Source organism: Columba livia, chromosome 4, assembly GCF_036013475.1.
Source record: "Columba livia isolate bColLiv1 breed racing homer chromosome 4, bColLiv1.pat.W.v2, whole genome shotgun sequence".
NCBI lineage: Eukaryota > Metazoa > Chordata > Aves > Columbiformes > Columbidae > Columba > Columba livia.
Window position 1 is genome coordinate 10,200,898 of NC_088605.1, and position 27,545 is coordinate 10,228,442.

The window sequence follows — 27,545 nt, forward strand, 5'->3', positions numbered from 1 at the left end:
TTTAAGATCAGCTAGGTGAAGCTTGCAGGAATCCTCCAGAAACCACGCGTGATCAGCCGAGCCGAGAGCGGGGAGCTGGGTTTCTGGTGTTAACAGCAGGGAACAGCGACACCCCCGCGCGGGAGAGGGAAACACTGGCTCACAGTGAGTGTCTGTAACAAAACAGGACATGGATGTAACCTTTTAGGGCAATATTAAACATTGCAATTGGTAAAATAGCGGAAAACTAATAATGCCTTACAAGTCATGCAGCAGAAAGCACCGAGGAGAGGTGGGTTGTGCGGCTGGAGGCGGCAGTGGCTGAGCAGAGCCTACGTTAGGCCAGGGCGGGAGGAGCAGAGCTTAAGGCTCCAGCCGAGAGGAGTTTGGAGGTTGTGAGTGGCAGCCGAGGGGCAGCGGGACGCGGCTGCGCGGGAGCCGGCCTGGGCAGCCGTGTCCCGCCGGGGCTGCATGGCACGAGTGGCTTTCGGCTTGTACTTTACCTTGTATGTCCTCTGCGCACTAGGCAGCGTACAGTACTTATTTTGCTAAATTGTGTTTTATTGCAGGGTCGTAATGAAATGACTAATTGCTCTGTGTTTCAGTTCTTTAATGGAGTCCCTCCATTTATCTTGACCACATATGCAATGACTCTTAATTTCTAATTTTGTAGTTTGTTCTTTTAATTCTTTGTATTACAATATGAAATGTAGTCACGTATGGTATGGTTACACACTTTGGGGCAGAAAAAAGTCCTGTATTTTTCTTTCTTTCTTGTATCATTAAGTTCTACTCACAAATAAAACTCTTTAAAAAAAAGAAAGTATTTTCCTGTTCTTTCAAACCATGCACTGTTTTATTCTACAGCTGTAGCCTGTTGAATTTAATTGGCTCTGTTTTCTTTTAATGATTAATGTGTTCATTAATGAATGCTGTAATGTGTTCTCAGAAAATACTGGAATTGGTGCCTGTAGGGCTTCCCTGCCCGAGGGTCCCAGCTGAGCGGCAGGTGCAGGGTCCTGTCCCCACACAGCACCATGGTGTTTGCTGTAGATGGGCAGAACAGCTGGGCTGCGAGTAACTGACTCCAGCGTACAATGTAACAGTTTATTTGTGATCCAAAAAGAACAGTGCTTGGTCATCGAGAAACATCACACAGTATTAGAAATACAGCTCTCAAAATTTGTGTATTAAAAACAGTCCTCCTGCGCCAGAGTGCCAGCGGGGCTCAGGAAAGCTGTAGGATGCTTCTCGCTTTTGGTCATCACGTTTTAAGGCAGTGGGTACAGCTGTTCCCAGGGCCGCTGAGCGTTTGTGCAGATGGTGTGACAATTGTGCAGGAAGTCCCCGTTAGAACCGCCTGTGTGCGGCACCGCAGGGCAGCCGGGTCCTGCTGCGGGTGGATCGGGAGCAGAGAAACGCTCTGCGTGTGCTCCGTTCAGCAGCCGGGGACGGTCAGCGGGGATTGTGCTGCGCTGGGTCCTGTCACACCCGTCTCCGCTGCTCCGAGGAGCTTAATGCTTTACTCAACTGTTTTGGTCGTGTGGGGTTTGGTTGGTTGGTTGGGGTTTGTGTGTGTGGTTTGTTTTTGTTTTTTTTTTTTTTGCTTGGTTGTGGGTTGTTTTTGTTTTTTTTGCTTGGTTGGTTAGTTTTGTCTTTTTGGTTGCTTTTTTTATCGTTTTCTATTTGCAAAACAAGTCACACTGGCTGGGGGACAGTCTTAAACATAACTGCTTGTGGAGGGCCATGAGAAACCCAGAGTCTGTTCTTGCTGCAAGTGGTCATCACATATCCCCTTCCAGATGATGAAAATCCTCCTCTTCCCATTTGCTGAGCAGTGTCAGGTGCCAGCCGTCAGGTCTTGCAGAGGTCCTTACAAGCTGGTGGTTATGGATGGTTATCTATCTCCTACTCCTTCTTTGTCTGCTGTTTTACAGAACCAAGTAAAATGAAGGGGATGAGGAAGAAAGCTGCGCAGACAGTGAAGCAAAGTTCTGCTCCTGCCAGCCAGTAAACTGCAAAGGAAACAAGAGTGAGCTGGTTAGCGTGCGTGTCCTCAGGTCTGTGTAAACCGGCCTTCAGAGCGACTGCTCTGGGCAGCTTAGCAACACAATTGGAGACCACAGAGTTGCTGAATCGTTCCCTGCACATCTTGCAGGCACACAAGTTACACAGCGGAGGTGGCTAATCAGTGCTGGTTCTCACCCAAGGAAACAGCATGTTAAAAGTGGAAAGTTTAAATGGGCTATTCCCATTCTTGCCAGTTTAGCAATAGGGAAGTTCCTGCTCACTCAGCTTTACAAAGAACTGTTTAACTCTTTGCCCTGCGCGTCCTCCACGGCTGCTCCTGGTGCTGCCTGTGCTGCTCTGGAAGCTTCCTCACTGTTGCTATTGGTCTCCTGCTGTGAAACACTCGTGAATCTGGTGCTGAGGTGGGAGGGCGAGGGCAGGACTTGTGCTGCACTTGGGAGCTGTTCTGCTGGTTTGGTTTTCCTGTAAAGCCCAAAGTCTGGCCTGTCCTTTCAGAGGCTGCTGTATGAGGCGCTGGTTTGGTGAGCCAGAGCAAGCCAGTTGCTTGCTGTACAGATGCAGTCAGGCAACTGTTAATGTTAAGCTTTGCTTAAGCTTAACATTAGGTCCAAGTTCAAGCTCTGACTTGCTGTGTGGCTGCTTCCTCTGATTCTGTTCCTTTACCCTATACTGGCCTATGAGAATGGAGCCTGTACAGGGGGCTCCTTAGGCACAGCCTAGGTTTGGCCTTAACCAGGGCCACTAGGCACTGCACCCTCCCTGTGCAGAATGTGGGCTCTTTTAATCACAGAATCACAGAATCGACTGGGTTGGAAAAGACCTCAGAGATCATCGAGTCCAACCCTTAAATCTAGTTTCTAGATTTTAATGCTGAAATGTTCTTTACTGTACATGAACTGTCTCTACGTAATTTGTGTTATCTTGGGATGCAGCTTCATAAGAGGTGGAGAAATAGTTACTGCAGCACAGGAGCCTTTGATTTCACTGACTCCTGCTTACGCAGTGCCTGGGCGGCCCCTCAGCAGGGGCATTTACTTGCTAAAATGGCTAAAAATCAGCCCAGCAAAGGCTCCTCAGCCTCCAGCTCCCCCTGCACATTGGGGCCAGGTCCTCTGTGATGCTCACAGGGCTTGGACTAGTTTGATACTGTTGCTGGAATGTTTAGGGAGCCAGCCAGTCCCTGCTGTCTAGTCTATCTCTGCTCCTATGGACTTTTTAAACTCCTCTGGGAGGCTTTCATTGGTGTTAACCAGGACCATGTCCCACCCCTGGTGCAGCTCTCAGGAGTCCCTACTTCTGCAGGCAACTTTATGGCCCTGAAACGTGCTGCGCTTCCCCTTTTCTGTCAGCCCTCCCAGGCCGTGGGGGCCAGAGTGCTGCTGTGTGTTGCCGAGGCGGGCGGGAGCAGGATGCCACACTCACCCGTAGCTGACAGGATGGGTCCCAGGGCTCTGGCGAGGGCGCCCAGGCTGCGCAGGATCCCCATGACTCGTCCCTTCTGGCTGGCGGAGCCTGTGCGGAGAGCCAGGATCAGTGCAGGGGTTTTGCTTGGGCAGGGCACTGTGGTCCCTCATGCAGCATTGTTCTTTGGGAAGTATTTTCCCACATGCATCTCCCGCTCCTTTCATTTCTATGTCATTGCCCAAGCTGCATTTATTTCCCCTCCACCAAGATAAACATGAGCGCTTCACTGCTTGTCAAGTGTGCTTGTCCACAGCCGACATCTAGTGCACCCTCCCCACCCCAAACAAAACCAACACCAAAACAAACCTTTGCACACTGTGCACAAGATTTGCTGAGAAGGCAACAGGTGTGTAATACACACAGACGCAGGGATGGAAGTTAAAGAAGAGCAACATAAAAGTGACACTAATGAGCAAAGCCTTTTTGCCTCAGCAAGTGCTGTAGTGCAGGGACCCAACTGAACCAAAGCCAGAGGAAGAACTGTGTCATCCTCAAGAGCAACACAGATAACTTGTGAAGCAGATATATGTGGCAACCAGTGCCACACACCCAGAAGGTTTTAGGTTCCTTAGAAAGCCTTTTCTAAGGAATCAGGAAGAAATCAGAGACCACAAAGCCATTCTGTTTGTGGCCTTTGTCCACAATATTAATTCTTTGCACACTGTTGCCCACCTTTTCAATCATAGCCAGAAATAAGGTTGCCCCACGCAGCCTCCCCGCGGGGAAGGACGTTTGGAGCAGGGAAGGTGCTGAAGGCTGCAGCACCTCCAGCATGACGGAGCTGGTTTGCTCCCCACAGCAAAGCACAGTGTGATCAGCGGGCACCGGCAGTCCCGGCTCGCTGGCTGTGCTGAAGAGGGGCAGTGCACAAGCGCCTGGGAAGGCTCTTTTCTAGGCTTGAGCCTCACTCCTGCTTGAGTGGTTCCTGCTTCAGGATTACATACAATGGCGAGCAGCACTTCACTGCAACACTCAGTGTTTCTGCTGTCCTTGTTAATGCATCTGGGGAGAAAGCACCTCCTATAAACTCACGCAGCACCGGAGGCACCGCTCCAGCATTCAGCTCCGAGGTGGACCTACATCATGAGCATTGCTGTTGATGCATCGCTAAACTTGAGGTCAGTTCTGTATCTGAGCCAGGTCTACACAAAGGTCAGTTCTGTGGTCAAGGGCTGCCCCTCAAAGCAGGAAAGACACTCACCGTAGCCTGACACCACTGCTGACAAACACGGGATTACAATGGCCGCAGCTGGAAAAATCCACAAAAGAGACTGTTAATGAACAGCAGGGAGCTCAAAACAGTTACAAGAGCAATAGTGAAAAACATGTGGCCCAAACTCGTTACTACTGCAGAGAAATATGCTGAGCGCTGGGGCACTGCACCAACAGTGAATCATCAGGCTGAATCCAGTTCAATCATGAAAACACCCCCTCAAAGCCAACCTGCACCCAGAGCCACGAGTGCTCTCAGCAGATGTTTCGCATCAGTGTCTCTCCCTCTGTGACCCCACGGGAAAGGGGCAGATGGGTCAGCTCAGCTCACTGGGCTTTTTCCAAATCGCTGTGGTCTTGTCAGGTGGAGCAGGCAAAGGGAATCGCTCGTATTTCACAGGGACAGCGAGGTGGCTGCACCCAGAATCACACTGTCCCTGCGCATATGGCTTTACCCTACTCACTGATGCAAGAGGCAGCTGCGTTCTGTCTTGGGAAATAAGAGATTACAAAATTTTGGGGCACAAAAGCCAAGAGCTGTTCAACAGTCACAGGGGCCTTTTCTGTCAAGAAGGAAGTGCTTAAAGCATTCAAAGCAGAAACTTTTCCAGGAAGGACAACTGGACAGCAGGAACGACAGACATTCTGCTTTAACTCCTGGGGCAGAGGGAGGATGAGAACAGAGGCCCCTGCAGAGGCTCTCCTGGCCTGCCCTGGGGGGAGATGGGGCTTGCTGCCCAGGTATGGGGCAGGACCATGAGCCTCCACACTCAGTCACAAAAACCAAACTCCTCCTCTCCCCCTCGTCACCCCATCTCTGTAGAGAAGATGTACATTTTGAAACCTGTCACACTGCTGACCCAAGATAAGCAAGCTACTAAATAGATGCACTTTATGGTTTACAGTTTACTCTTAAATCAAGCTCTATCATGCAAAAGAGAAGTCTCCTACTTCTGAATTAGTCATATTTGAAGCTTCTGAACAATAGTTAGCAGCATTTGGAATATCCAAACTCTCTTTTCAAATAGGCATTTCAGTACATGAATCCAGCTTCATTCATAACCGTTTCCCTGAGTGACAGCTTGAATTGGTGGAATATTATTTATGTAAACACTTAAACATATTTGAAAAGCAGCTGCACTATCCAGAAGCCATCGGGGGAGTTTTGCTCCCACCCTGAGCCGGGGGCTTGTCCTGGGAGAGCGCGGAGCAGCGTCCGGACAGCACAGCCCCGTGCAACAGAGTCCCCTCGCAGGGCTCTTCCGCCTGCTGCCTAAGACATAGTGCAGCCATCACGGAAATACAAAGACACGCTGTCTCTCTTCTTTTCCTGAACTGAGCTCTTCACTGAATATTAATATTTTGCTTCTAGGTCTGATCAGAGAGGGTAAAAACATCCCCCCTGAGAGCTGCCCAGTAAACAGGACAACAGGAGAACTGGGGATGCTTCCAAATTTCACCATGGCAACCTTCTGTGATACAAACAGCATCAAAAAACAAAGAAACACTATTTCTTCCATATTTTATAAACAGAAATATTAACTTTTTCTTACTTAGAGTTTAAAATTAGAAGTGCATTTTTTTAATGAGGTGAATAATAGATGAAGAAAAATTATCAGTGCTAAGCTTTCAGTGCATGTTGCAGAGCTCACCGAAGGAGTACAGCAGGAGTCCAGCACTCAGCACCGTCACATCTGCAGCCCACCCAATTAGCAAGAAAGCTGGAATCAGCAACGTAATAGCCTGCAAAATGAATGAGTCACACGGTTACATTCAAGCCCTGCTTGTTAAAGCCTAACTCTAGGTTAGTTCTCTTCTGCCGATGGGACTACATTTAAGTGAGAAGCAGAAAGCCCCCTCTTCCTGAGCAGAGACTTCAGATTCACCTGGGTGGCCGCAGACCAGCGCAATTCACCTTTCTCTCTCACTCACACAAGTTAAGACCATGCTCAGGCTGCCGTTGCCAGTGACAGGCTGTAGTTATCCCACCACCCATTTCCCACAACTGAGGATAAACTGGTTTTTGCAGAGTTCTCTCACACAATCTTGCTCTGTATTGAACCGAACAGAAATCTGGCTTGAACTCTTTGTCTCCTGAACTGGCACAAGAAATCAAAAAGCTTGTGTGCAAGAGAACTGCAGCTCCTCTGCTTGTTCTCAGCAGTACTGATTGATTTTAAGGGCTACATCCAGGCCTCTTGAGCTTTCCAAGTCCATGCTTCTACAGCCAAGAAAAAACATGGGAGGGGGAATGGCATGTGAAACTCAACCCCCAAAATAATAAACATTCCTCATCTCCTCCAAGAGCTTGGACGTGGTTCCCTGTGGTCTCTCCCTCGCATGAAGTGACAGAGCAGTTGGGATCTGCTGTGTGTTTCACAAAAGGGGGTATTCACTCCCACCAAATGTCTCATTTTGAAGATTCAGCTATAAATGAGCTGCTGTAATCACTGTGCTAAGAGAGGCCACATTTGCCATATGTTCCAGATTCACAAATTGCCAGTTCAGGAAAAGGGGGAACTCGTGCCACAAAAGCCACTCCAGGTACGTTCATGCCCAGAAGGGGTCTCCAGGGCCAGCAGGTTTCCGTGCAGCACACACGGGTGGTTATGAGCCCCGACACCGAAACTGGGTGAGTGTCTGGAGGTAACTGCGCTTCTCAGTGCGGGAAGGGGTACAGAAGTCAGAGGGACAAGCCACACTGCGCGTGAGCTGCGGTGCAGGGACAGCAAACGCAGCAGGCGGGCAGGGCACGCGGAGGAGGGTGATGCGGGGGATAAAGCGGCACTAACACAGCAGCGGGAGTTCCCATCCCCAGGAAAGGCTTCCCCTGTGCAACACGAGTGTGCCGGTCACGTGCGGGCCAGGGAGCAGGGTGGAGATGGTTCCACCAGTGGAAATAACTCAAGAGAAGCCGTCAGCTCACTGGAATGCAGTGTAGTTTGGTAATTTTTTTTACCCTGACACCACTGAAATCACACTGGCCTCAAAATAATGCATAATCAATTGATGGAGGCTTTAACAGTCCTATTACCAACAGGAGTTCAGAAACACTTGAAACCAGCCTTGTTTAGTCCACGTACAAGTGTAAATGCCAAGACTTATCTGCTTGTCCCACAGCTGTATAAGCTGTAGAGAACTGTTCCCTGTCATCCCAGTACATCTCACCTCTGTGATGAAAGAGGGAAGCAAATCACAGAAATGCACATTTCCACAAGTAAAACCATCGGTATACGCCATTGTGACATGTGATACTGACAATGACAAACTGAAGATCAGAGGAAGAATCTATTTGCCCCTGCCCACCAGTGAAATACACTCTAGGGAAAGCCTGGCAGGCACAGGGATGGGCAGATTGGTGATGTCCCTGAAAACAATTTGGCAGAAGGAGAGTCAGAGATCAGCTCTGAAGCAGCTTTAGCAGTTTCAATGTCTGCACTGCAAGAGAAATCACTGAAACAAAGCTTGCACAGATTGACACTCTGTTCTCATTCCCTACTGAAGTTATAGATGAAGAACTGAAAGTTTCAATAATATTGTAGCTGATATGATAGGAGAGAGCTCTAACGTCCCAAAGTTTAGACCGATAAGTGCCCAACCACCAGGGTCTTCAGAAGTAATTTAGCTGGATTTATGAGCCAGAAATTCCTTTTGATTTGTCAAGTACATTTCTAGCCTCCAACTACCCTTTTTTGCACTTTAGACTGAAAATTAACATATCAGATTTGTGGAGGAAAAGAAAAAGAAATATGGTTGGTTATTTTTTACCCTTTTTACAGCTCTGATTTCATTTCCTGGCTTGATTCGGCGAGCATAGCCTCCCTGGATCACAGCCATTGTTATTCCAATAAAGAAAAACATCTTGCCCTGCTGCATGCTGGAAGGGAGGCAAAAACAGAGTATGGAGTCACGCACAGAGCATTGCACCCTGGGATCCACAGTGCAGATCCTGCCCTGAACAAGAGAGAGAAAATCCTGTCCGGTGCTCACGCGAGCAGCGCAAAGTTCTTAATGCGCTGACACGAGTTTCCACGGCAGGAGACAGCACGAAGATAAACCTCTGAGGTCTGGGAGATGGGACAGCTGCTGGCCAATGCTGCAGTCATTTCTAGACTGCTCTGACGTAGTCCAGTTGTTTCCAGCTCATTAATTACCCTGTGCCATGGAAATCTGTGCCACAAGCACAGGAGCTACTGGTTTCCAAGGAACAGGTGTTTTGCTTTCTCAGCCACTGCCGCCAGCCATGCAGAGTTTGGTTAATGTCACTGAGGCACAACACGGGCGCTGGCATGGTGGTGATCCCGCACTGCACCGGGAAGCAATTGCTCCCTCCACCCTTACCTATTTCTTCAAATTTCCCTTTCACCTCTCTTATCTACCAAACTATGGGGATATTCTCAACTAGAAGTTCTCACCTCCACAACAAGCTTGTTTGTCACACAGCCTGTGCTGCCAGCATAAAGTTGTGTGTCTCACTACACGGCCATCCTGAAAGGACTGTGCAGACACAAGCTTAAAGCACTAGAAAACCTTCTCGTGATGCACACGTTAGTTAAGCCACAAACGGTAATGAAAGACAGGGAAAGATGAGACAAACCCCTGAGAATTACTCAAAGGGAAGGACACACATAAGGAATCGAGTTGCAAGATGATGTTCCTGGCTGGAAATCTTCCTATGAGCTGGCAGGGAAAGTATTTCAAGCTGAGCTGCTGTTAAATGGTTTCTGTTCTCTTTCTTCTCTAGAATTTGACTAAAGGAAATCAAACTCTATGATGTAATCACTGTACACTGTATGCAATGCAGAGCTCTGATGAGCAAACGTAATCACACAGCTTTCCCTCCATCCTTGGCCTTTTTTGAGCTCTGAGATTTGTCCTGATACTGAAGAACTCTTCTGGGCAAGAAAAGGTTTTATTATAATCAATACAACTAGCCCAGCAATACATATTTCAGGAGCTTTGATTTAATCTTGTGTATTGATTTTCTCTAGTTATTAGAAACTCTAGACAGAGTATTTCCTTTCATGATAAACAATGTGCCTTATTGTCATAAATTCTTCCCACAAAACCCAAGTATCTCTGAACACAGTGCTTGCTTTCTGAGTGCTTCTACTAACCTCATGAAGCCTCTCTTGAAAATAAATGAGGACAACATAAGTCCAGATTTTTGAAAATATCCCAGACAAAATATACAACATTTATCTTGTAAGTGTGCTATACCTGGTGAACTGGAATCTCTGGTGGGTGAGAAAACTCAGTGTATACTCCAAGCCAGAAAACAGGAAGAGGTACAGGAAATAAGCCAGGCCTAAAGTTTTGAGATTCTGAAGATCTAAACAAAAAACCAAACAAATATCAATTTAAAAAAAAGAGAAACACAGTGGTGTTTTTCAAGCATAGCTTGAGAATATAACAAGAGTAGAGCAACATTTATCAACTGTACAGGGAAAAGTTCTCATCTCAGATGTTCACTTTACATATCCATCCAAGACATGGCGCAAAATGACTTCTGCCCACTGCCTCCCTTCTTATGAGGGGAGGAGAGCCCAGAAGACTCATCTCAATCTGGGTCACCCTGATCTCCCTCACCCAATCCAGCCCCTCTGCCTCACACTCACACCCCCAACCTATTTGGGGATTGATTTATTTATCTAATTAATTTCTTTTAATCAATGCCTGCATTCCACTCAATACCTTGATGCTGCTGTCAGGATGACATTGGTTAAGCACAGTATCCCTTTTTCTAAGCTACAAATGGTCTGTGACAGATTACATCACTTATTTTTCTGCCAATGCAGGGTTTAACAGGTTTTCTCCAGAGTGGCAAATATTACTCCACTCCTGATACAGCAGCAAGTGCTGAATGATAAGTTGTTGTATGTGACAAACACTGATTTATTTTCTGTGGCTTAAATAATTTCATATATAGGAATGGTCAGCTCAAAACCTACATCTCCAAGTCCTGAACTGAAAAATCAAATTCCAGTCTGAAGTTTCCCAGTTTGCAGCTTGAACAAGCAAACTCACTCTCCCTTATTGATGCCTTGATCTATCTTTTCAAATAACTTCACTTACTGTAGCCTACCCCATGCTGTGAGCTGTGCTTGAAGAAAAGGCAAGTAGCAAGTCAAAAATCTTCAAAACACTAATCTTTTTTGGAAATAACAGGACCAGCGTCCAAGGGATGCTGCAGTTCCCTGTTCATAAGTTAGCATGGTAGGTTTTAAATGAGCGAACAGAGTGCTGCTCCCAAAGTGGTTTGAGTAAAATTTTCGCTTAGAAACCACCGCCACATACACAAAGGCACAAAATATTAATATAAACAGCCAGCTGACACTTACTCTCCTCCGAAGGGGATTCTTTTCCTCGGGTGACTGCAGAGAACTGAAATAAAGCCAAAGGACTGAGCAAGTCAACTGCTGCCTGAAATCCAGATGTCATGGAAGAGACCTGATCAGAGGAAGAAAGAGGCTTATTTAAAAACCTGGTGTAATAACTACTGCAAGGAACTGACGGTAACAGTCAAATGTGCTTCTACAGCTACACAAACTGTCTGAGATGAAACAAGGCAGCTGGCATTGGGGCTGGAGTGACCCCTAGATACAGTCCAGGCTTTCTGATCACAGAGCTGGCTCCAGCACTGTGATGAGAAGGTGAAGCACTGAGAGCAGCGGTCGCTCAAGACAGAAAACAGATTCTTTCCTGGGCTCTTAGAAAACAGAAGAGGCTCATTCTCCATAGCCCTGAAGGTGGCTTTATTTGGTTCACTTTTTGCATCATCGCTCATGTCCAATGAACATTTACTGGGAAAATAATGGCACATCTGCCTGCAAGCTTATGGGAAGCTGGGGCTACAGGTCTGAGAACAGTGTGTAGCACATCAAACAACCCTCTGGTTTGGTACTGGTTGTTCTTTTAGCCAGCCAGTGACACCTCCTGGGCAAGAAAAGGAAAATGTAATTTTTAAAGAGATTCCTTGGGGAGATTTTAGAGAGGCTTCTATAGGGACTCCGGCCAGCCACATTGTGTGGTGTTTTCAAAGGGGAAAATCTATTTTGTAGCGCTTCTGGTCCTCGTACATCTCAACCTAACTCTGCATCTAGTGGCATTCTCCCTGCTCCTTAACAACCAGAGCTTAGGAGATGCTTATTCTTCCATCCATAAAGAATTTAATTCTAAAATTTGTTTATTTTTTTTAATTCTAACATATAGAAAACTAAAGAAAATATTAAAGAAGAAATAACGTCTACATTCTTAAGGAAATGATTCCTTTTAAAGTAGGAGAATCACAGTATCACAGTATGTTAGGGATTGGAAGGGACCTCAAAAGATCATCCAGTCCAATCCCCCTGCTGGAGCAGGAACACCTAGGTGAAGTCGCACAGGAACATGTCCAGGTGGGTTTTGAATGTCTCCAGAGAAGGAGACTCCACAACCCCCCTGGGCAGCCTGTTCCAGTGTCTGTCACCCTCACTGGGAAGAAGTTTTTTCTCAAATTTAAGCGGAACCTCTTGTGTTCCAGCTTGATCCCATTACCCCTTGTCCTATCATTGTTTGCCACTGAGAAGAGCCTGGCTCCATCCTCATGGCACTCACCCTTTATATATTTATAAACATTAATGAGGTCCCCCCTCAGTCTCCTCCAAACTAAAGAGCCCCAGCTCCCTCAGCCTTTCCTCACACAGGAGATGCTCCACTCCCTCCATCATCTTTGTTGCCCTGTGCTGGACTCTCTCCAGCAGTTCCCTGTCCTTCTGGAACTGAGGGGCCCAGAACTGGACACAATATTCCAGATGTGGTCTCACCAGGGCAGAGTAGAGGGGAAGGAGAACCTCTCTGGACCTACTAACCACCCCCCTTCTAATATTCAGAATTCAGACTGTCACTTTTCATGACAGTCACGGGAAGAGATAAGACAGACAGAAGAGATAAGACAGAATCCTGAATAATCACACTTTGTATTTCACAGCTTCAAAGCACAGCACAGACTTTATCTGATGAGCTTCCTTCTCTTCCCAGATAGGGTGGGAGCTGTTACCCCCTTGAGGGCAGAGATTAAAGGTCAAATTATCACTGGAACTTAATCTTAGTGCATGACCTGAGGACTCATATAGACTGGATTTAATAAAGCTGTAAACAAATCAACCTTCAATAGGGTATTAACATGACCCCTGTCTTGTTTTGATAGTCAGAGCTTCTGAGTATCTGACAGCAAGAGCTCTGGAGGCCATTGGTCTCACAACAGCAACCGGTTCGATATACCAGGCTGTTCTGTATAAAGCCATAAAGCTGCTGATCCACACGGAACAAACTGAGATATTTATTTCCCCTTTCACTGCAAGTATCACAGAGAGTAAACAGACACTCCCAAGAAGAAGTTTCTCATGCTTTTAAAAGGTCTGTAAGAGGATTTCCTGAAGCTGGCTTGCAGCAATCCCCCGTTCCTGCAGTTGTTGGCATGATGGTGCCTGCACTGCAGCCCAGGGAATCTGGTAACAAGCAACTCTCCTCAAGCATGTTTGCCAGTAATAAAAACCTGTGGTTTGTACCTGTTTTGAATTATTATCCAAGTCAGACAGAGTGCCAAGCTGCTTTGTACTACAAGGCTGATTTTAGGTTGGTCTGGAGGATATACATGATATATATATGTTTAAAATCTTACATATCTTATGAAATTACAGATCTATATTGTCTTTTTTAAAATATACATGAGTGTGTGCACATAAATTTCTTTCAATTTCTCCTATCTTTTCCCTGGAAGCAGTGGTCTCTTCTCCCAGGCAGTCAGCAATAGGACAAGGGGGCATGGGCTTAAACTCTGCCAGGGGAAATTTAGGCTGGATATTAAAAGAAATTCTTTACAGAGAGAGTGGTCAGGCATTGGAATGGCTGCCCAGGGAGGTGCTGGACTCACCGTCCCTGGAGGTTTTTAAACTGAGATTGGACATGGCACTTAGTGCCATGATCTAGTAAACGGACTAGAGTTGGACCAAGGGTTGGACTTGATGATCTCTGAGGTCTTTTCCAACCCAGTCGATTCTGTGATTCTGTGGTCTAGAAGTGACTCCATCCACTGATCAATAATGAAAACACTGTCATGAAACCACAAAAGTGTTTCACCACACCCAAATAACAAAGTATATATTGCCAATTTCAGTCAATGTCACCAGCTGCATGGGGTTTAGATTCTTCGCAGATTCAAAACGTGCAACATCTAACTTGTATTTAATTCCTGTGTTTATTATTTATTACTCCAAAATTGCTCCGTTTTACTTCATGATCACCCCAAAAGTCACCTCGAGTGGCAGACATTTTTCAAAGTGTCTTTGTTTACTCTGTTTTCCTGTAATGCAGAGTCAAGTAACATATCAGTGCGAATCAGGAATGCAGCCTGGGCCTTCTGAGCTCCAGCCTCACGATTCGAACCAGACAGTATTTAGTATTCACAGGGCAAAAACCTAGTTCTTCCATAAGTCTGCTATGGGGCTGCACAGCCCTACACATGATTAACTGGATAACAGAGAAAAAAATGTTCTAAGACCCTCCCCCCAGCTAGGCAGCCTTGCCCAGGACTAGCTTAGCTAACCCTGAACTCACAAGCTCTTAAAAGGGACAGATTCCACTAGAGACCTTTCTATTCCTCCCCTCTCCCAAGCAGGTCACAGCAGGAGCTGTTCTGGCCACCTCACAGATGAGCAGTGTCTCTGACAGGTGAAAGGTATAATTCTCTGGTCACTTTTCACCTCATAAATTTGTGGAATAGTTGAAAAAAAACAGGGGGGAAGAAGAACAGCGAAAATTCTGTTCTCTTTGTATGAAAATGCATCCTCGTTCCCCCTGTCACCCTCCACCTTCCCCTCTCTGCAAGTTAGTTCCAACATGAACGAACGTGAAATACTTGATCTTGTCTCCTGAGAAAAGAGGACTGATAGAGAAACAGCAATATCATGAGACCACAGCATATTTCAAGGAAACAGATGTTTGATCTCACTGGCACATCCTCCTACCGGTTCTCGTTATCATTTCCCCTCTTTTACAGCTCTGTCCTTCCAACGCATCCACTCCTATATTCCAGGAATACGTGCTCCAGCTCAGCCCAGCCAAGTTCCAGAAGGGCGGCCAGCATACCTGCCTTTCCTCTGGCAGGGACCAAGAACACTGCTCTCCTCCCACTCAGAAAGTGGGAAGAATTACCCAAGGAAAGAGCAAAGCAGCCTAACAAGTGAAATTACAAATACCCTGGAACACATAAATCACATGCAGCCACTGCCAAACTGCAGGCTGAAAGGAAACAGCACAAAAGCACTGACACTGATACCCATCACAAGAAGCTCTAGTGTCAGATAAACCTCTGTCTCACCAGCAATCAGCACCCCGTGGATTTTGCACAACTGGGACCTGACCCTGAGAGGCAACTATTAATCCACCTCACACAATACCCACTGCTGCACAGAGCCCCAAAAAGAGGATAATAAAAGGGGGAGGGAGGTATTCAGTCATCGTACAGTCCTAAAAGGTGCTGAAGCCATTTATCCGTCTACAGCAAAGGTGGAATCGTTTACAGAAAACGGATTTGCTCTCCAGCACTACCCTACGTCAACATGTTGCCACCACCCTAGAGTGCGCAAGCTCTAACCAAGAACAGGATTTTATCTGGAATGTTTAGAAACAGCCAAATAGGAAAGGGGAACAGATGACACATAGAAGAGCTGGTGTTTTTTTCTTTAAAAAAAAAATGCTGTAGTGCTTGGGAAGAGAAGGTGAGCAACCAGTTTCACACGGGACACAGCTTGTGGGGAAATGCTCAGGGAAGGTCTGAAGTTTTGCCCTGGCAAGGGCATTGCAGACAGAAGTTTCCTGAACAATTCTCAGCATCACGTGGGTTTGGCTGCCCAGAGAACAAGCAGCTTCAAGGGCTGAGTGCTGCTTAGAAACCAGGGACCACAGGAAAGATCCAATCCAGCTGGAAAGCCCCAAATGGAATGCCTCACCCACATACCTCTGGCTGAGTTCAGTCTCTCCCACACTGCCAAAGGAGACTGCTCCAAGAGACTTTTAATCAGATATATCTTGGCCAGTGTCTGATCACATAATATTAAATCATAATGTTAATAAATGTTTCGCCTCACAAATCCAGTCAGTCAATAAATTTTAGCACATGTAGATATTTTGTATCGTGGCAGATAGCACAGCTCAGGGACAACAGTCACTTGCTACTTGAGTGTTCAAAATAATCAAGCGATCGTGAGATAACAGTTAACAAAACTCTAACAAATACTGGTTAAATGAAAGAAAATCCAGTCTCTGATGCATTTACTTTTATGATTAGCTGAAGTTAATCCCCAGGGAGTCATTGTGATCACAGTTTAAAATTCACCCTCATCCTCCTAGGCTCCTGCCAGTTTTTGACAAATTTAAACCTAATACACCAAAACCAGCAATTAAGCAGACACGTAAACTATGAAGAGTTTCTCATATTACACTGGGCTAGGAGGTGGAACCATCATACAACCTTTTTGACATCAGCCTGATTAATAATATTAAATCCTAGTCCCATGAATGAGCTGAATTCCTGAGACACTGGCTCAGCCCCTTCTTCATTGTTTCTAGTATTTCAACAGTTCTCCAATCAATTTTGCAAGAAACACAGATCTTCAGATCGATAGTCCATTTACCCGTTTTCCTTTTGGAAGTGTCTCCGGAAGTAGGAAGAAGATGAAAATGAAATCAGCCACAGCAAACGTGAGCGCCAACAACGCTGACCGAAGGTAGAAGACTTCTCCTTTCTCTGTCTCCATGGCTAGGTAAGCTCCGATCATGGGACCCAGGGTAAAACCGAGGGAGAAGGCAATGCCAATCATTGCCTGCAGTGACACAATGAACACAGACGTGTAGTTTTAGACACCAGTTTGCTCAGGGAGCTCAGTTTTAAAACAATTTGGATTTCTTGGCATCTGCCTTGAAGAAATACAATCAGATACAGAATGTAACCACCCTGAGGATGTACAGAGCAATGATGGTTAAGGGTGAAAAAACCTGTTATTGCCAAATAACTGACTTTCTTTCCTGTCTAGTCTGGAAAGCAGCAGGAACAAACTGCAACGTGGTTATGAATGAAAGGAAGTTGGGAAGAAAATGAATGATCCTCACCTCAGGGACTGCTCAGCCAGCAGATAAACTTTTGTGCTGGAAAACTGGAGAAGGGAGGACAGCACCATGGGAGGAATTCATAATGATGTCTACAGCTTCTAAAACACTTTGGCAATTTCTGCATTTAGGAATTTATGTCTCATAGAGCAAACAGACTGAGAGGCTTCCCCAAACAACCTGAATTTAGTGCAAGTACTAAACAGGTAGGATCTGTACACACTGGATGGGAGCTTAAAAGAGCACTGGTTAGAATCATCAAGCCTCAGTGAGATTGCTTAAGGACACAACAGCGCAGGTTCTGGCTCATTTTCTTTAAGAGACATTTAAAGATGTATATTCACATATGTGGGATCCAAATGTGTCATCCCAGGACATGATCCTCCTGCTTTCCTGAGCCTGTTTATCTCTGCCTATAGTACTAAACTAAACAAGGCCAGGGCACACGCAGGTGTCACCTCACCACCTCCGGTGTTGTTTCTGCTTGCCCAGCCAGCATTCCCCCAGGCAATGCCCTATCACAGTTTGGGAACAGCAGTATCCTCTTCCCAGAAAGCAGAATGAATATTCCTATTCTGCTTTGGAAAGGGAGAGAGCATAGCTGTATGGATGTGAGCCATGCTGTACTAAGTGATTTGCTCTCATGCCCTAAAAGCAGGCCCTAAGCCATTTTATTTACTAGTGCTGTATGGCTACCCCTCTCCATAAACAAAAGTATACTTTGTCTCACCAGGACTACAATAAATTGCTTGGAAAATTCATTAGCTATCAATGCGAAATCTAAAGCTTTCACCTCCCAAGAACCAGCTGTCCTGCACAATAGCTTATAACAATCTGTTAGGAGAAGTTTGGGCCCCCAAGGTTTTTATAAGATAAAAGATTTAACTGGTAAATCGCAGGGGAACTTCAGCCTGTGGGGTGTTTCCATCTGGTCCACTGCCTTCTGGCACAGCACAGGGCAGCTGTTTGTATCACTTGCTGCTCAGCCAGCCAACTGCCACATCCTTCACCCGCTGAGCTCAGATCCTGCAGCCTGAGCAGCATCCAAGGCAGGCAGGAGACACGCTGTGCCCTGCAGTGCCGCTGCGCTTCCACAGCTTGGGAAGGTCAGAAAAAACAGCTTGTCCTGTAACTGGCTTCCAGCTACCAAAATTGGGCCCTAAGACTCTTTGATTTCTCAGCTATTATAATGAGAATTATAGTTATTACCAGGAGTAACAGCTATAGAACTTACAAAGGTAGTTTTTCTACCTCTAGGGCATCACTTGTAGGTAAAAGTCATTGACACGTAAAGTCTGAGAGCTCATCAGCAAAATGATCTGGCATCTTTTCAGAAGTGAGGTAGCCTACAAAGTCATGTTTTCACTTAAACAATGAATACACACCTGCGGAAGGCATTCTGAGCACTTGAAAGCAATTAAGTTACCCAGCAAACTCAAACATATAACCCATGTGTGTCAACTCACCATGCCCTTGCTGCGTGCTTTTGGGGAGTGCAAGTCAGCAATTATAGCTGTGCAGAGGCTGACGTTCCCTTTGCTTATTCCCCCAACGATCCTGGAGAGAAGAAAAATGCCAAAAGTCCTAGAAGCAGCCCATAGTGTGTACGATGTTATCAAACCCATCTGCAGAAGCAAGAAAGCGTTGTTTATAAAGCAGAACAATGTTGATATCATTTCTACATAATTCCCAGCTAAACTTTTCATTTTTGTGTTGTTTTCAACAGTTGCACCAAAACCCACATAACAGAGATGTCTGAATATACTGATAGTGCACAACGTCCTGGACAGTGATATAAAAGAAACAGAAGCAAACCCATACAAACTTCATATAAAAGTGAGACTGCTAACAAAATTAGAAGAGCAAATAAAGTTCAGAGGGAGCTATATCAGTCTGGGGCTCAAAACCACTTTTGTAAATTCCGCTCCGCTTGTTTCCAACTTTAAGAGAATACTTATTTTAAAATAAGAAGAATTCACAGTTCCAGCCTTTAAATTTCATAATCAATCATGAGTACACGTGGTTTATTTAATTCATTCTCCACAAGCCTACAGGATAGGAGGATTTGCATTTCATTTGCTGCCAAGTTTCTCCACATATGTACCTGCTTGCTCTGCACTGCTTCTGTAATTAGAATCACATATCAGCAACAGAGAAAACATTTTGGAGAATGTTATGTTCATAAGAAATGCATCTTACATTGCTGTATAGCACTTCCTAACCAACGATCCCCAGGCTTTGCAAAATAGGTCATGAAGTGATCAGCCCTTGAGAAACTAATATATACAGGGATTAAGTCAAACATTTGCAAACCAAGCATCTGAAGTCAGACTCCCATACATAAGGGAAAGGGATTTTGGAAAATCCCAGAAAGAGATAGGTATTTTGATGCCTTTTATGTACAATTCTGGATCTGGGAAGTTCAGCACTCACATTTGGAAGTGTGGCCAAGTGACCTGGCAAGAAGCAGTCAACAACCAACAGATCTAGAACGTTCAATTTCCCAATCCTTTGTGCTAACCACAAGACTGCAGTGCCTTCAACTGTGCATTGAGATGGAATAATTGAAATCAGCATGAGACACATACCACTGTCATCAAGATGACAGGTCTTCTGCCCAAGGAGTCCGATACAGCACCAGTGATGGGAGAGGAGAAAAACTGTAGGATGGAAAAGATTGAGCCAATCAGACCTAAAAGTAATACAAAAAAATACATGTATGATTAGACTTGCTGCCTTCATCTTAAACACAGAGAGCCAACCTGTTCCAGATCTATCACTCCAGTACGTCCTTTAAAAGCACACAATTAAATGTAAACCAGCAACTATACAGAACACCCTCAAAACCCCGATCTTGCATTGTTATTTAACTGAGGCAGCATACACAGACAGACCAGATACACAGACTGACCACAGGAACATAAACTGGGTGATTCACTGGTTACTTCACTGGTGAGAAAGCATTTCAAAGTCACTGGTTATAATGGAATGCTGATTCTTCAATGTTTCCCCAGCTGACTACATAAAATTTCTGTTCTTAAAGCACAGATAATGCAGTCTTTAATAGTCACAGCTCTTTTAAGATTTTTCTTTTTTTTTTGAACCTGATTCTGTCACGCTTAATTAGCTTTTCTTTCCTTTTTATCATGGAAAGAAGGACATAAGCACTGCTGTTAGTGAGGCACACTAAGAGGTAGGAGTGATTCCAACAGACTCCAAGAGTCTTTTGAAAACTGCCTCCAGCTTCTCTGATCTTTAATTCCTCTTTTCTCTTGCCATTTCTAGCTTCACACAATTATTAATTTGCACTACACTCTCAACAAGCAGGCAAAAAAAGTCTCGCTGTCCCAGTTTTTCTTCAAAGGAAAAACTGGGTTATATGTCTCAGATTATTCAGCTATCAAAGCTTTAAAAGGCAGAGGAGAGACCAGAAGTTCTGCTCCCATCAACACTGAGGGATGCAGAATATTGATACTCAATACCAATACCCTGGGGAGAGCAGATGCTTGTGATAGCTTAAAAAACTGTGTAAAAAATCTCATCAATTGATGCACTAGCAGTTTATGTTAACGACAGACAAGTTTTCCTCCTTGTATTTCCAGCACTGTAAAAAGACCTAGACATGCAAACACTTCCCAGCCAGGGAGCAGCAAGAGCTGGGCTGTTCCACACGGGGGATGTGACTGCAGCCCTGGCGGTGCCCTCACCAACCAGGGCGCAGTCCCACATGGTCCAGATGGGTTGGGCAGAGCGGGGTGTCCCAGCAGGGTCCACCAACAGTTCCAGACAAGGCAAGGGTTATACGTCAGGTCACCCAGGGATCCAGTCAAGACCAGCAGGATACAGGGGCAGAAAAGGAATGGAAACAAGATTATGAGGTAGGTCCACTCAGGAGACAAGACACCTGCAATGTAGGTCCAAGGTCCATCCAAGAGACAGGACCAGAGACAGCCCTGGAGACAAGGCTACGCTTATGACACAGCTCAGGCAAGGCCCAGGCCTGAGCTGAAATACAGCTCCTGAATCACTGGGGAGAAGGCGTGTGGGCAAAGGCTGGTCACTGCAACTAAGTATTGGTGCCCTCAGGGCCTTGACAAGGCCAGGGAAGGTTTGTGCCCTGAAGAAGTCATGGTCTAAGCAAAGATGAAAGAGAGTAGAATATATCCTGCACTGGGAAAAGCAAGAAGGTGTTCTTGCAAGTATCTTTCCAATCCTATGCTCCTTGTTGCAGATTGAGGCAACAAAAGAATTAAGGCTGCAGGAATACTGCAGAGATCTCTTAACATCACAGGTGTAATGAACCTTTCCACTATAGCCATGTGAGGTGCAATCAGACAGGATGGACTGAGATGGGCTGACTACAACTAGGGCAGTCTGTCCATCTTTCCTGCTTCTGTAGCCTCGATCAGCTCTCCAGTGAGCTAATTCAACTCAATCTGGCAGAAAACTAATGTGGAAAAACAAACAAACAACAACAACAAAACCCACAACATTTTCTGCTGGTTTAGCAAATTAGATGGCTCATTAAGAAAAGCTGTCATCAAAGCCAGCAGAAGAGATGGAGTCAAATGTGACAGATACCAGGTTAATTCAGCCACCTTGCCTGCACCCTCACTGCCTGCGGCTGCCAGGTAACTAGTGAACATTCCCGTCACTACTCAATACTGCTTCTAAATACTTTCCTCTCAATACTTTTCTCCTAGAGAGAAAAGAGCAAAGGATGCCAGCTTTCTTTCTGGATTTGCATGTTCCCAGTTAGACGCTATATTTTCTTCAAAGGGCAAAAGTCAGTTGTGTTCCTCTGCAAGGAGCAGGGAGGTTTCTCCTTCCCCTTGAAAGCAAATGAGCCAAGCCAAGGGGTACAGCACTCCCAAGAGTACAGGACACTGCAGGCTAAAGGAAAGGCAACAAGTTCAACAGGGCTGTGAGCTCCCAGCCCCTTGTTTCAACAGTCTGAGACAGAGAGAAGAAACAAGGAGGAGGCACGCAGCCAGACCTTGGAGGAGACAGAAAGCAGTTTCTGAGGGATTAAAGAAAGCTGCTTCCCACCGTTCAAAGCCAGTAATCTGCCTGAAAATGAGCAAAGAAACAACAACATGCCTGGGAGGACGCTGTGGGAAAGAGAAAAATTGTTTATAAACTTTCTAACGCCTGTAAAACCCCCAAAACCTACTTCAAACAGTAACAATACATTCACACTTACATTCTAATAGTCTTGTGTTTTGTTTTGTTTTGTTTTTTTTTTTAGTTTAAAAGACTTTTTCTTATATTGGAGGAAGCCTCAGCTCACTAAAAGGAGATGGTCTAGACATTTCCCATTAAAATTAGTCCTGACACCCTCACATCTTCAGACTCTGAAATTTCAGTTTCCTCATCAATCTCTAGATTGCAGGGAGCCAAAAGAGCCTCTGATGTGTAACATGACAGAAATGCTGCTGGATTTCCTGCACTGCTCCCAGTGGAGCTCACCCCCACCAGGGTGTCCTGGTGGCAGCAAATGCTTCTGGACGCCACAAGTCAGCAGCTCTCCTGCTTTTAATGGGACTAATGAGATTTAGAAGCAGTGCTGCGCTACAGTTGCCCAGCGGGGAGGTGAGACTTGAACTCACGGGCTTCTAATTCCAGTGTTTCCTACTGACTGGTCTCCAGTCACATGTGGATCAATTGCTAAGGGACAGTAATTTCTGTGACTGTGCAGGGTCTAGCACAGCAGGCACCTGACCCTCAGCTGGCAGTGTGGCAACAAGGAACAGCAGGCCTGCATTTCTGTAGCAATCTGTAGAACAAATTGGGCAAGATCATAGGACAATTCAGTTTAAAAGGGACCTCTGGAGGTCACCTGTTCCTAGGGCCAGTTGTGAGGTCAGACCAGATTGTTCAGGGTTTCACCACTTAGGGTTTGAGAGTCTCTGAGGATGGAGACTCCAAAACCTCTCTGGGCAACCTGTTCCACTGGCCATCCTCACTGTGAAAAAGTTCCTCCTTATTTCCAGTCTGAACCTCTCTTGCTTCTACTTAGGGCTGTTGCCTCTCTTCCCACCATGCACAACAAAGAAATGCCTCACTGTCTTCTCGATAAACTCTCCATAGGCACCAGAAGGGGGCCAGCAGCTCCAGGCTGAACAAGCCCAGGCTCTCCAGATCCTTTTCCTGGCCCTCTGCTGAACTTGTCCAGTTTATGGAGGTCTTTCTTATGCTGGAGGGGGGCAAAATTGGACGCAAAGCTCTGGGCACATTCTAACAAGTGCTGGGTAAAGGGGGACAATCACTTACCTCAATCTGTTGGCTCTGCTTCTGTTCACACAGCCCAGGTACCGCTGGTGTTTTTGCTGGCTCATGCTCAGCCTCCTGCTCACCAGGACACTCAGGGTCTTTAGAGCAAAGCTGCTCCCCACCTGTCTGTACCGTTGCACGGGACAACTCCTTCCCAGGGACAGGACTTCGCATTTCTCCTTACTGAAATTCATAAGGCTCCTGTTGGCCCATTCCTCCTGCCTTTGTGTCTCCAAATGACAAAGATGGGGCTGTCCAACTCTTCACTGCTATCAGTGTGATGAAAACATCACCACTTACAGCCTGCTCTAAGAGACATTTTCTGTCTTGTTGAAATCTAAATCTAGCAACAGGCAAGTATGCTTTTTGTATTTCTTGTCATTTTCCTCATAATTCCTGACATCAACACTGCATATAACTTGAAAACACCACCTTTTTTGTTGGTCTGTTAGCTTGTTTTACTTCCATACCTCCAAACAAGACACTGTTGTATTTCCGCTCTGGAGGCATCCCAACCATCACTGCAAACCAATCCACACCACGTTGCAATGACAAATAGAATCCATCCTGCAAAAGAGATAGCTGGGAAATAGCAGGAAGACAGTTTCTCTGTTTCATTTGCAAAGACAGCATCAGAGCTTAGTGAACTAGAGACAATGTTGAATGATTCTTTCCCTCCTCCTCCCCCCTAGGGAAAATTTCCTCACCGATCAGTTGTCATAGGCTAAATATAGCTTAAATTGTGAATGCTAACAGGCAGCAGATAATGGGGTGTATGTGTTTGGCTGTGGGAATGTCTGAATTAGAACTTTTTTTATACCATCAGGCCTGCTACTTGCTAAAACTTGAACTAAACAAAAGCAGCATGTCCTGAATCCTTCAATTAATAAAGCAACATGAGACATACTCTATTCCTCTGCACATGCATTATTTAGATTGGGAGAACCAGGGGCTTGCAGGTCCAGAGGGAAGAGGTGGTGCAAAAAAGAAAGTTTCCTGAAAAGAGGTGGAGGACCTGAAAAGAAGAAGAAGGCCCTGAAATGAAGGTGAAGATCTTGGCTATAGGAAATACATTGGAAGTGGGGGAAGATCCTAGAGATCAGAGCCCGTGGTCAGGGTTAGAGATAGGGTTGTGAGGAAGACAAAATCTACAGCTGCAGTTGGAATGGGGTAGGAAAGGGGCTATGAGACAGGTGTGGGCTGTAAAAACAGTTCTCCTTTGACAACATCTTCATCTTGTCCAGTAACACCTGAGAATGGCAACTGTGAGCAGCTGCACCTCAGGGAACCAACACAACCTTGTGCCCTGTGTTCCCAGAGCAGCAGACAGTGCTCTGCTGAGAATGGAAGCGGAGACCCAGTGAACGTGGTGCTGGGGGTGGGAGTAAATGAGTGTGTGAAATACTCAGGTAGGGTGAGAGCCCTTATTTCTTTGGTTCTTAGGTAAACCTCAGTATGCAGATACATTATGGATTGTTGTTTACTCCGTCTCACCAGTGACATCAATGTAAGTCACAAATATGCTCGTGATTACAAGGACAAGCCCCTAAGAAATACCTGAATTTTCCCCCAAACAAATCCCTCATGTTAATGAAAAAGTGAGAGGGAAGAGTCTCATGCAAATTCACAAACCAATTCAGTTTATGCACCATTTAAATGTGCTGGATATTATTATTCTGCCTCCAGCTATTTGGTTTTCCTCAAAACAAGGTATGTTTCTTCCATCCTTCCCTAAAGATCTCGTAACTAAAATTTTCAGCAGGCTGACTTTCTCTGTTACTTACCCCCGTCTGGCTGTAATAATCGAGGATGGAGGGAAACAGTGGCAAGATGAGAGCAAATCCCAACAAGTCGATGAAGAGTGCCAGGAAGACAATTGTAATAACACGATTACTGTTCTGTTCTTGCTTGTCGTTGATGGAGCTGCTGCTAATTTCTCTCTCTTGCAGGGCCATGTTCCCAGGTGCTCTGCTTCTAAAAAGTCACATTTGTATCCAGTAAACAGGAAGCACTCTGCAGGCCTTTCATGAGAGTATCTTGCTGATTCACTCTTGCTTTTTACAGACTTTACAAGAACAAATACAATCCTTTTATTTAAAATGGTAAGGCGTCTTTACTACAAACATTTAGTATGATTTGTTTACTCAAATGATACAAGAGCATCTGGAACCAAACCAACCATTCCTTTAGACAAATCCTCCCTGGCCCTAGGTCTATCCAGCTAATAGTTGAGGGGTGGGTTCATTTTGGCAGATTCTGCCTTGTTTTTCCTCACGATTTATGCATGCACTGAACTGTATGACCAAGCTGAACTTTATTCCAGGGTTATTCCCACAGGGTAACATCCTTTACACCTTTCTCTCATGGCCATTTCAGCTAGTGTGTGGCTTGAACCTACCGATGCTCGCACTGACCTTTCATTCAGCTCCAGTTTCGGCTACGTGGCTGCAATTTCCCTGACGCAATACCCCGAGGTACTACATGTTTCTGCCTTTGTGCTCCATCAGTTTTGTTGTTCAAACCTCTCCATATTTTTTGCTAGGCAGGAAACCACCAAACATTTTATAGGCCCTGGCATCCCATCAGCAAAAACAAAACACTTCACCTCTGACATGACATTTGATTTCTGTGAGGCGGGTTTGAAGAGGGGGAGGATTTTCAGTTCGGGGAAGTTGTTTCTCGGGACACTGGTGTCCCTGACACGCTCCTGGCTGTCCCAGCCGTCCCTCAGGACGCCCGGCCGTGTCTCACCTCTTCTGCCCTGGACCTCCAGAGCAGGGCCGGGGTTGGTGCTGTGCTCTCAGGAAGGGGTCAGCAGCAAAGCCGGCCCTGCCATGACGCGCAATCGGAGATTTGTCATCTGCCAGCAGGAAGAATTTCATCCTTCTGGTGTTTTCTTGCTATCTCTTCCCCCCCTATGAAATTTCTTAGGCCCGGCTTTACCTGCTAAGCCTTGAGGAGGCTCCTCTGACTCCTTAACAAAGTCCTGATTCGGGTCAAGAGCAGGAGTTTCAATCGGGGAAGAAAGAAAGGTGAAAAAAAAAAAAAAAAAGGCAATTTCTGAGAGCAGCCGAAGCCCAGAGGGCAGAGGTGCCGGCCCTGCAGAGATGAGGACCCTCCGCCCCCACCAGGCGCCCTCCGCCGCCCGGGCACCCCGGGGAATCCGCACCTCACCGTGCCCGGCCCAGCCCCGCTCCTCCGGCCGCCTGCCCTCCCCGCCTCGGTCCCTCCCTCCCGCAGCGCCGGCGGGGCCTGCCCCGCTCCGGGCCACCTACCGCTCCTCAGGGGGGCCGGGCCCGCAGGGTGCGCGGGCGGGTCCCCTCCGCCTGCCAAGCGCCCTCCCTTGGGGATGCTGCAGGCGGGCGGCGGCGGCTCCTCCCCGGCCCTCCGCAGCTCCCCGGCCGCCTTCCTCTTCCGGCCGGGGAGGCAGCCGCTCCCGCGGCCCCGCACCGGCGCCGCCGAGGAGGGAGCGCGGCCTCCCGGCCCTGAAGGGCTCGGCCCGGCGGGAAAGCGCCGCTGCGAGCGGCTGAGGGAGCAGCGGGGCAGGGCCCGGCCAGGGCACCCAAAAACCCAGAGCGGGGAAGTGCCTTGTCCAGACACCCCTGCTGATAATAGCCTCAGTCCTTGCGTATCTTGTACCTCAAACCACAGCCGCTCCTTCTTGAGTTAAAGATTTATTTTTTAGTTGAAACACGCTTGTTCCAAGAAGGGAGGTGTTCTTTCGTTAGCTGCTACACGGCCACGTCACAGCAGCAGTTAGATGTGGTTCTGATAAACGGAAATTTCCCGGTATCTGGCAGAAAAAGGGAGTTGCAGAAGATGGAACTTTGTTCCTAAAATGAACTTCTTCATTAAAACAGTTTTTTAGCACAGAGAATGCGAATAGTTTTGATACCCATAGCAGTGGATAGCATTGTTCCCTTGTCCAGCTATGTCTGGTGTCTAAGCTGCCTAATTTTAAACTATATGGTTACAAGTGGGCAAAGCACATTTCTCTTTATAGTTTTAAATACATAAGGATCTGCGAACAAAGTGTTTTAAGCAAATTAATACAGTTGTTGAAAAGACTCCTGCTTCCCTTCCAGGCAATACAGTCCTGTCAGTGTTGTGGATTTATAGTCATTACACTCGGGTGAGGACCTTTAAAGTGACATCTCTGTCATGGATTCCCCAGCCCATTAGATTTGGAGGAGCTTATCTAAGCATAACATCAGGATTAACGTACCAGTTACATCAAATAGCGAGCTGCTACTCTCATGTTTATCTGAGCATTTTATGTGCTTAGTTTGGTGCGAGTAAAGGAATTTGGTATGTATGATACATACTCTGAAAACTGAGCAATGACAGATACACCATTGCTTACTTAGAGGCAAACTTCTGCTTTGAGATGCTCTAGAGTAAGCATGAATAATCATGTAATGTCTGGAAAATTAATGTGG

General features: G+C 46.2%; 1 protein-coding gene across 6 annotated transcripts; it reads right to left on the bottom strand.

Annotated features, from left to right (window-relative positions):
* Positions 1–1,072: 1,072 nt before the first annotated feature.
* On the bottom strand, positions 1,073–26,687 carry MFSD10 (major facilitator superfamily domain containing 10). Of its 6 annotated transcripts, none has more exons than XM_065060436.1 (14): positions 26,382–26,548; positions 26,050–26,092; positions 24,891–25,080; positions 23,577–23,673; positions 19,422–19,525; positions 18,300–18,458; positions 16,362–16,550; positions 11,028–11,136; positions 9,907–10,018; positions 8,455–8,563; positions 6,339–6,429; positions 4,676–4,723; positions 3,433–3,522; positions 1,073–1,994 (listed from the first exon to the last, which is right to left on the bottom strand). In XM_065060436.1, exons 3-14 carry the CDS (start codon positions 25,059–25,061, stop codon positions 1,888–1,890), a joined length of 1,386 nt encoding a protein of 461 aa, XP_064916508.1. In that variant the 5' UTR covers positions 25,062–25,080; positions 26,050–26,092; positions 26,382–26,548; the 3' UTR covers positions 1,073–1,887. The 6 variants fall into 6 exon arrangements, with proteins under 6 accessions (XP_064916508.1, XP_064916509.1, XP_064916511.1 ...); XM_065060437.1 differs by lacking the exon at positions 26,382–26,548 and adding an exon at positions 26,276–26,347; XM_065060439.1 differs by lacking the exon at positions 26,050–26,092 and having other exon boundaries at positions 26,382–26,687.
* Positions 26,688–27,545: the final 858 nt, after the last annotated feature.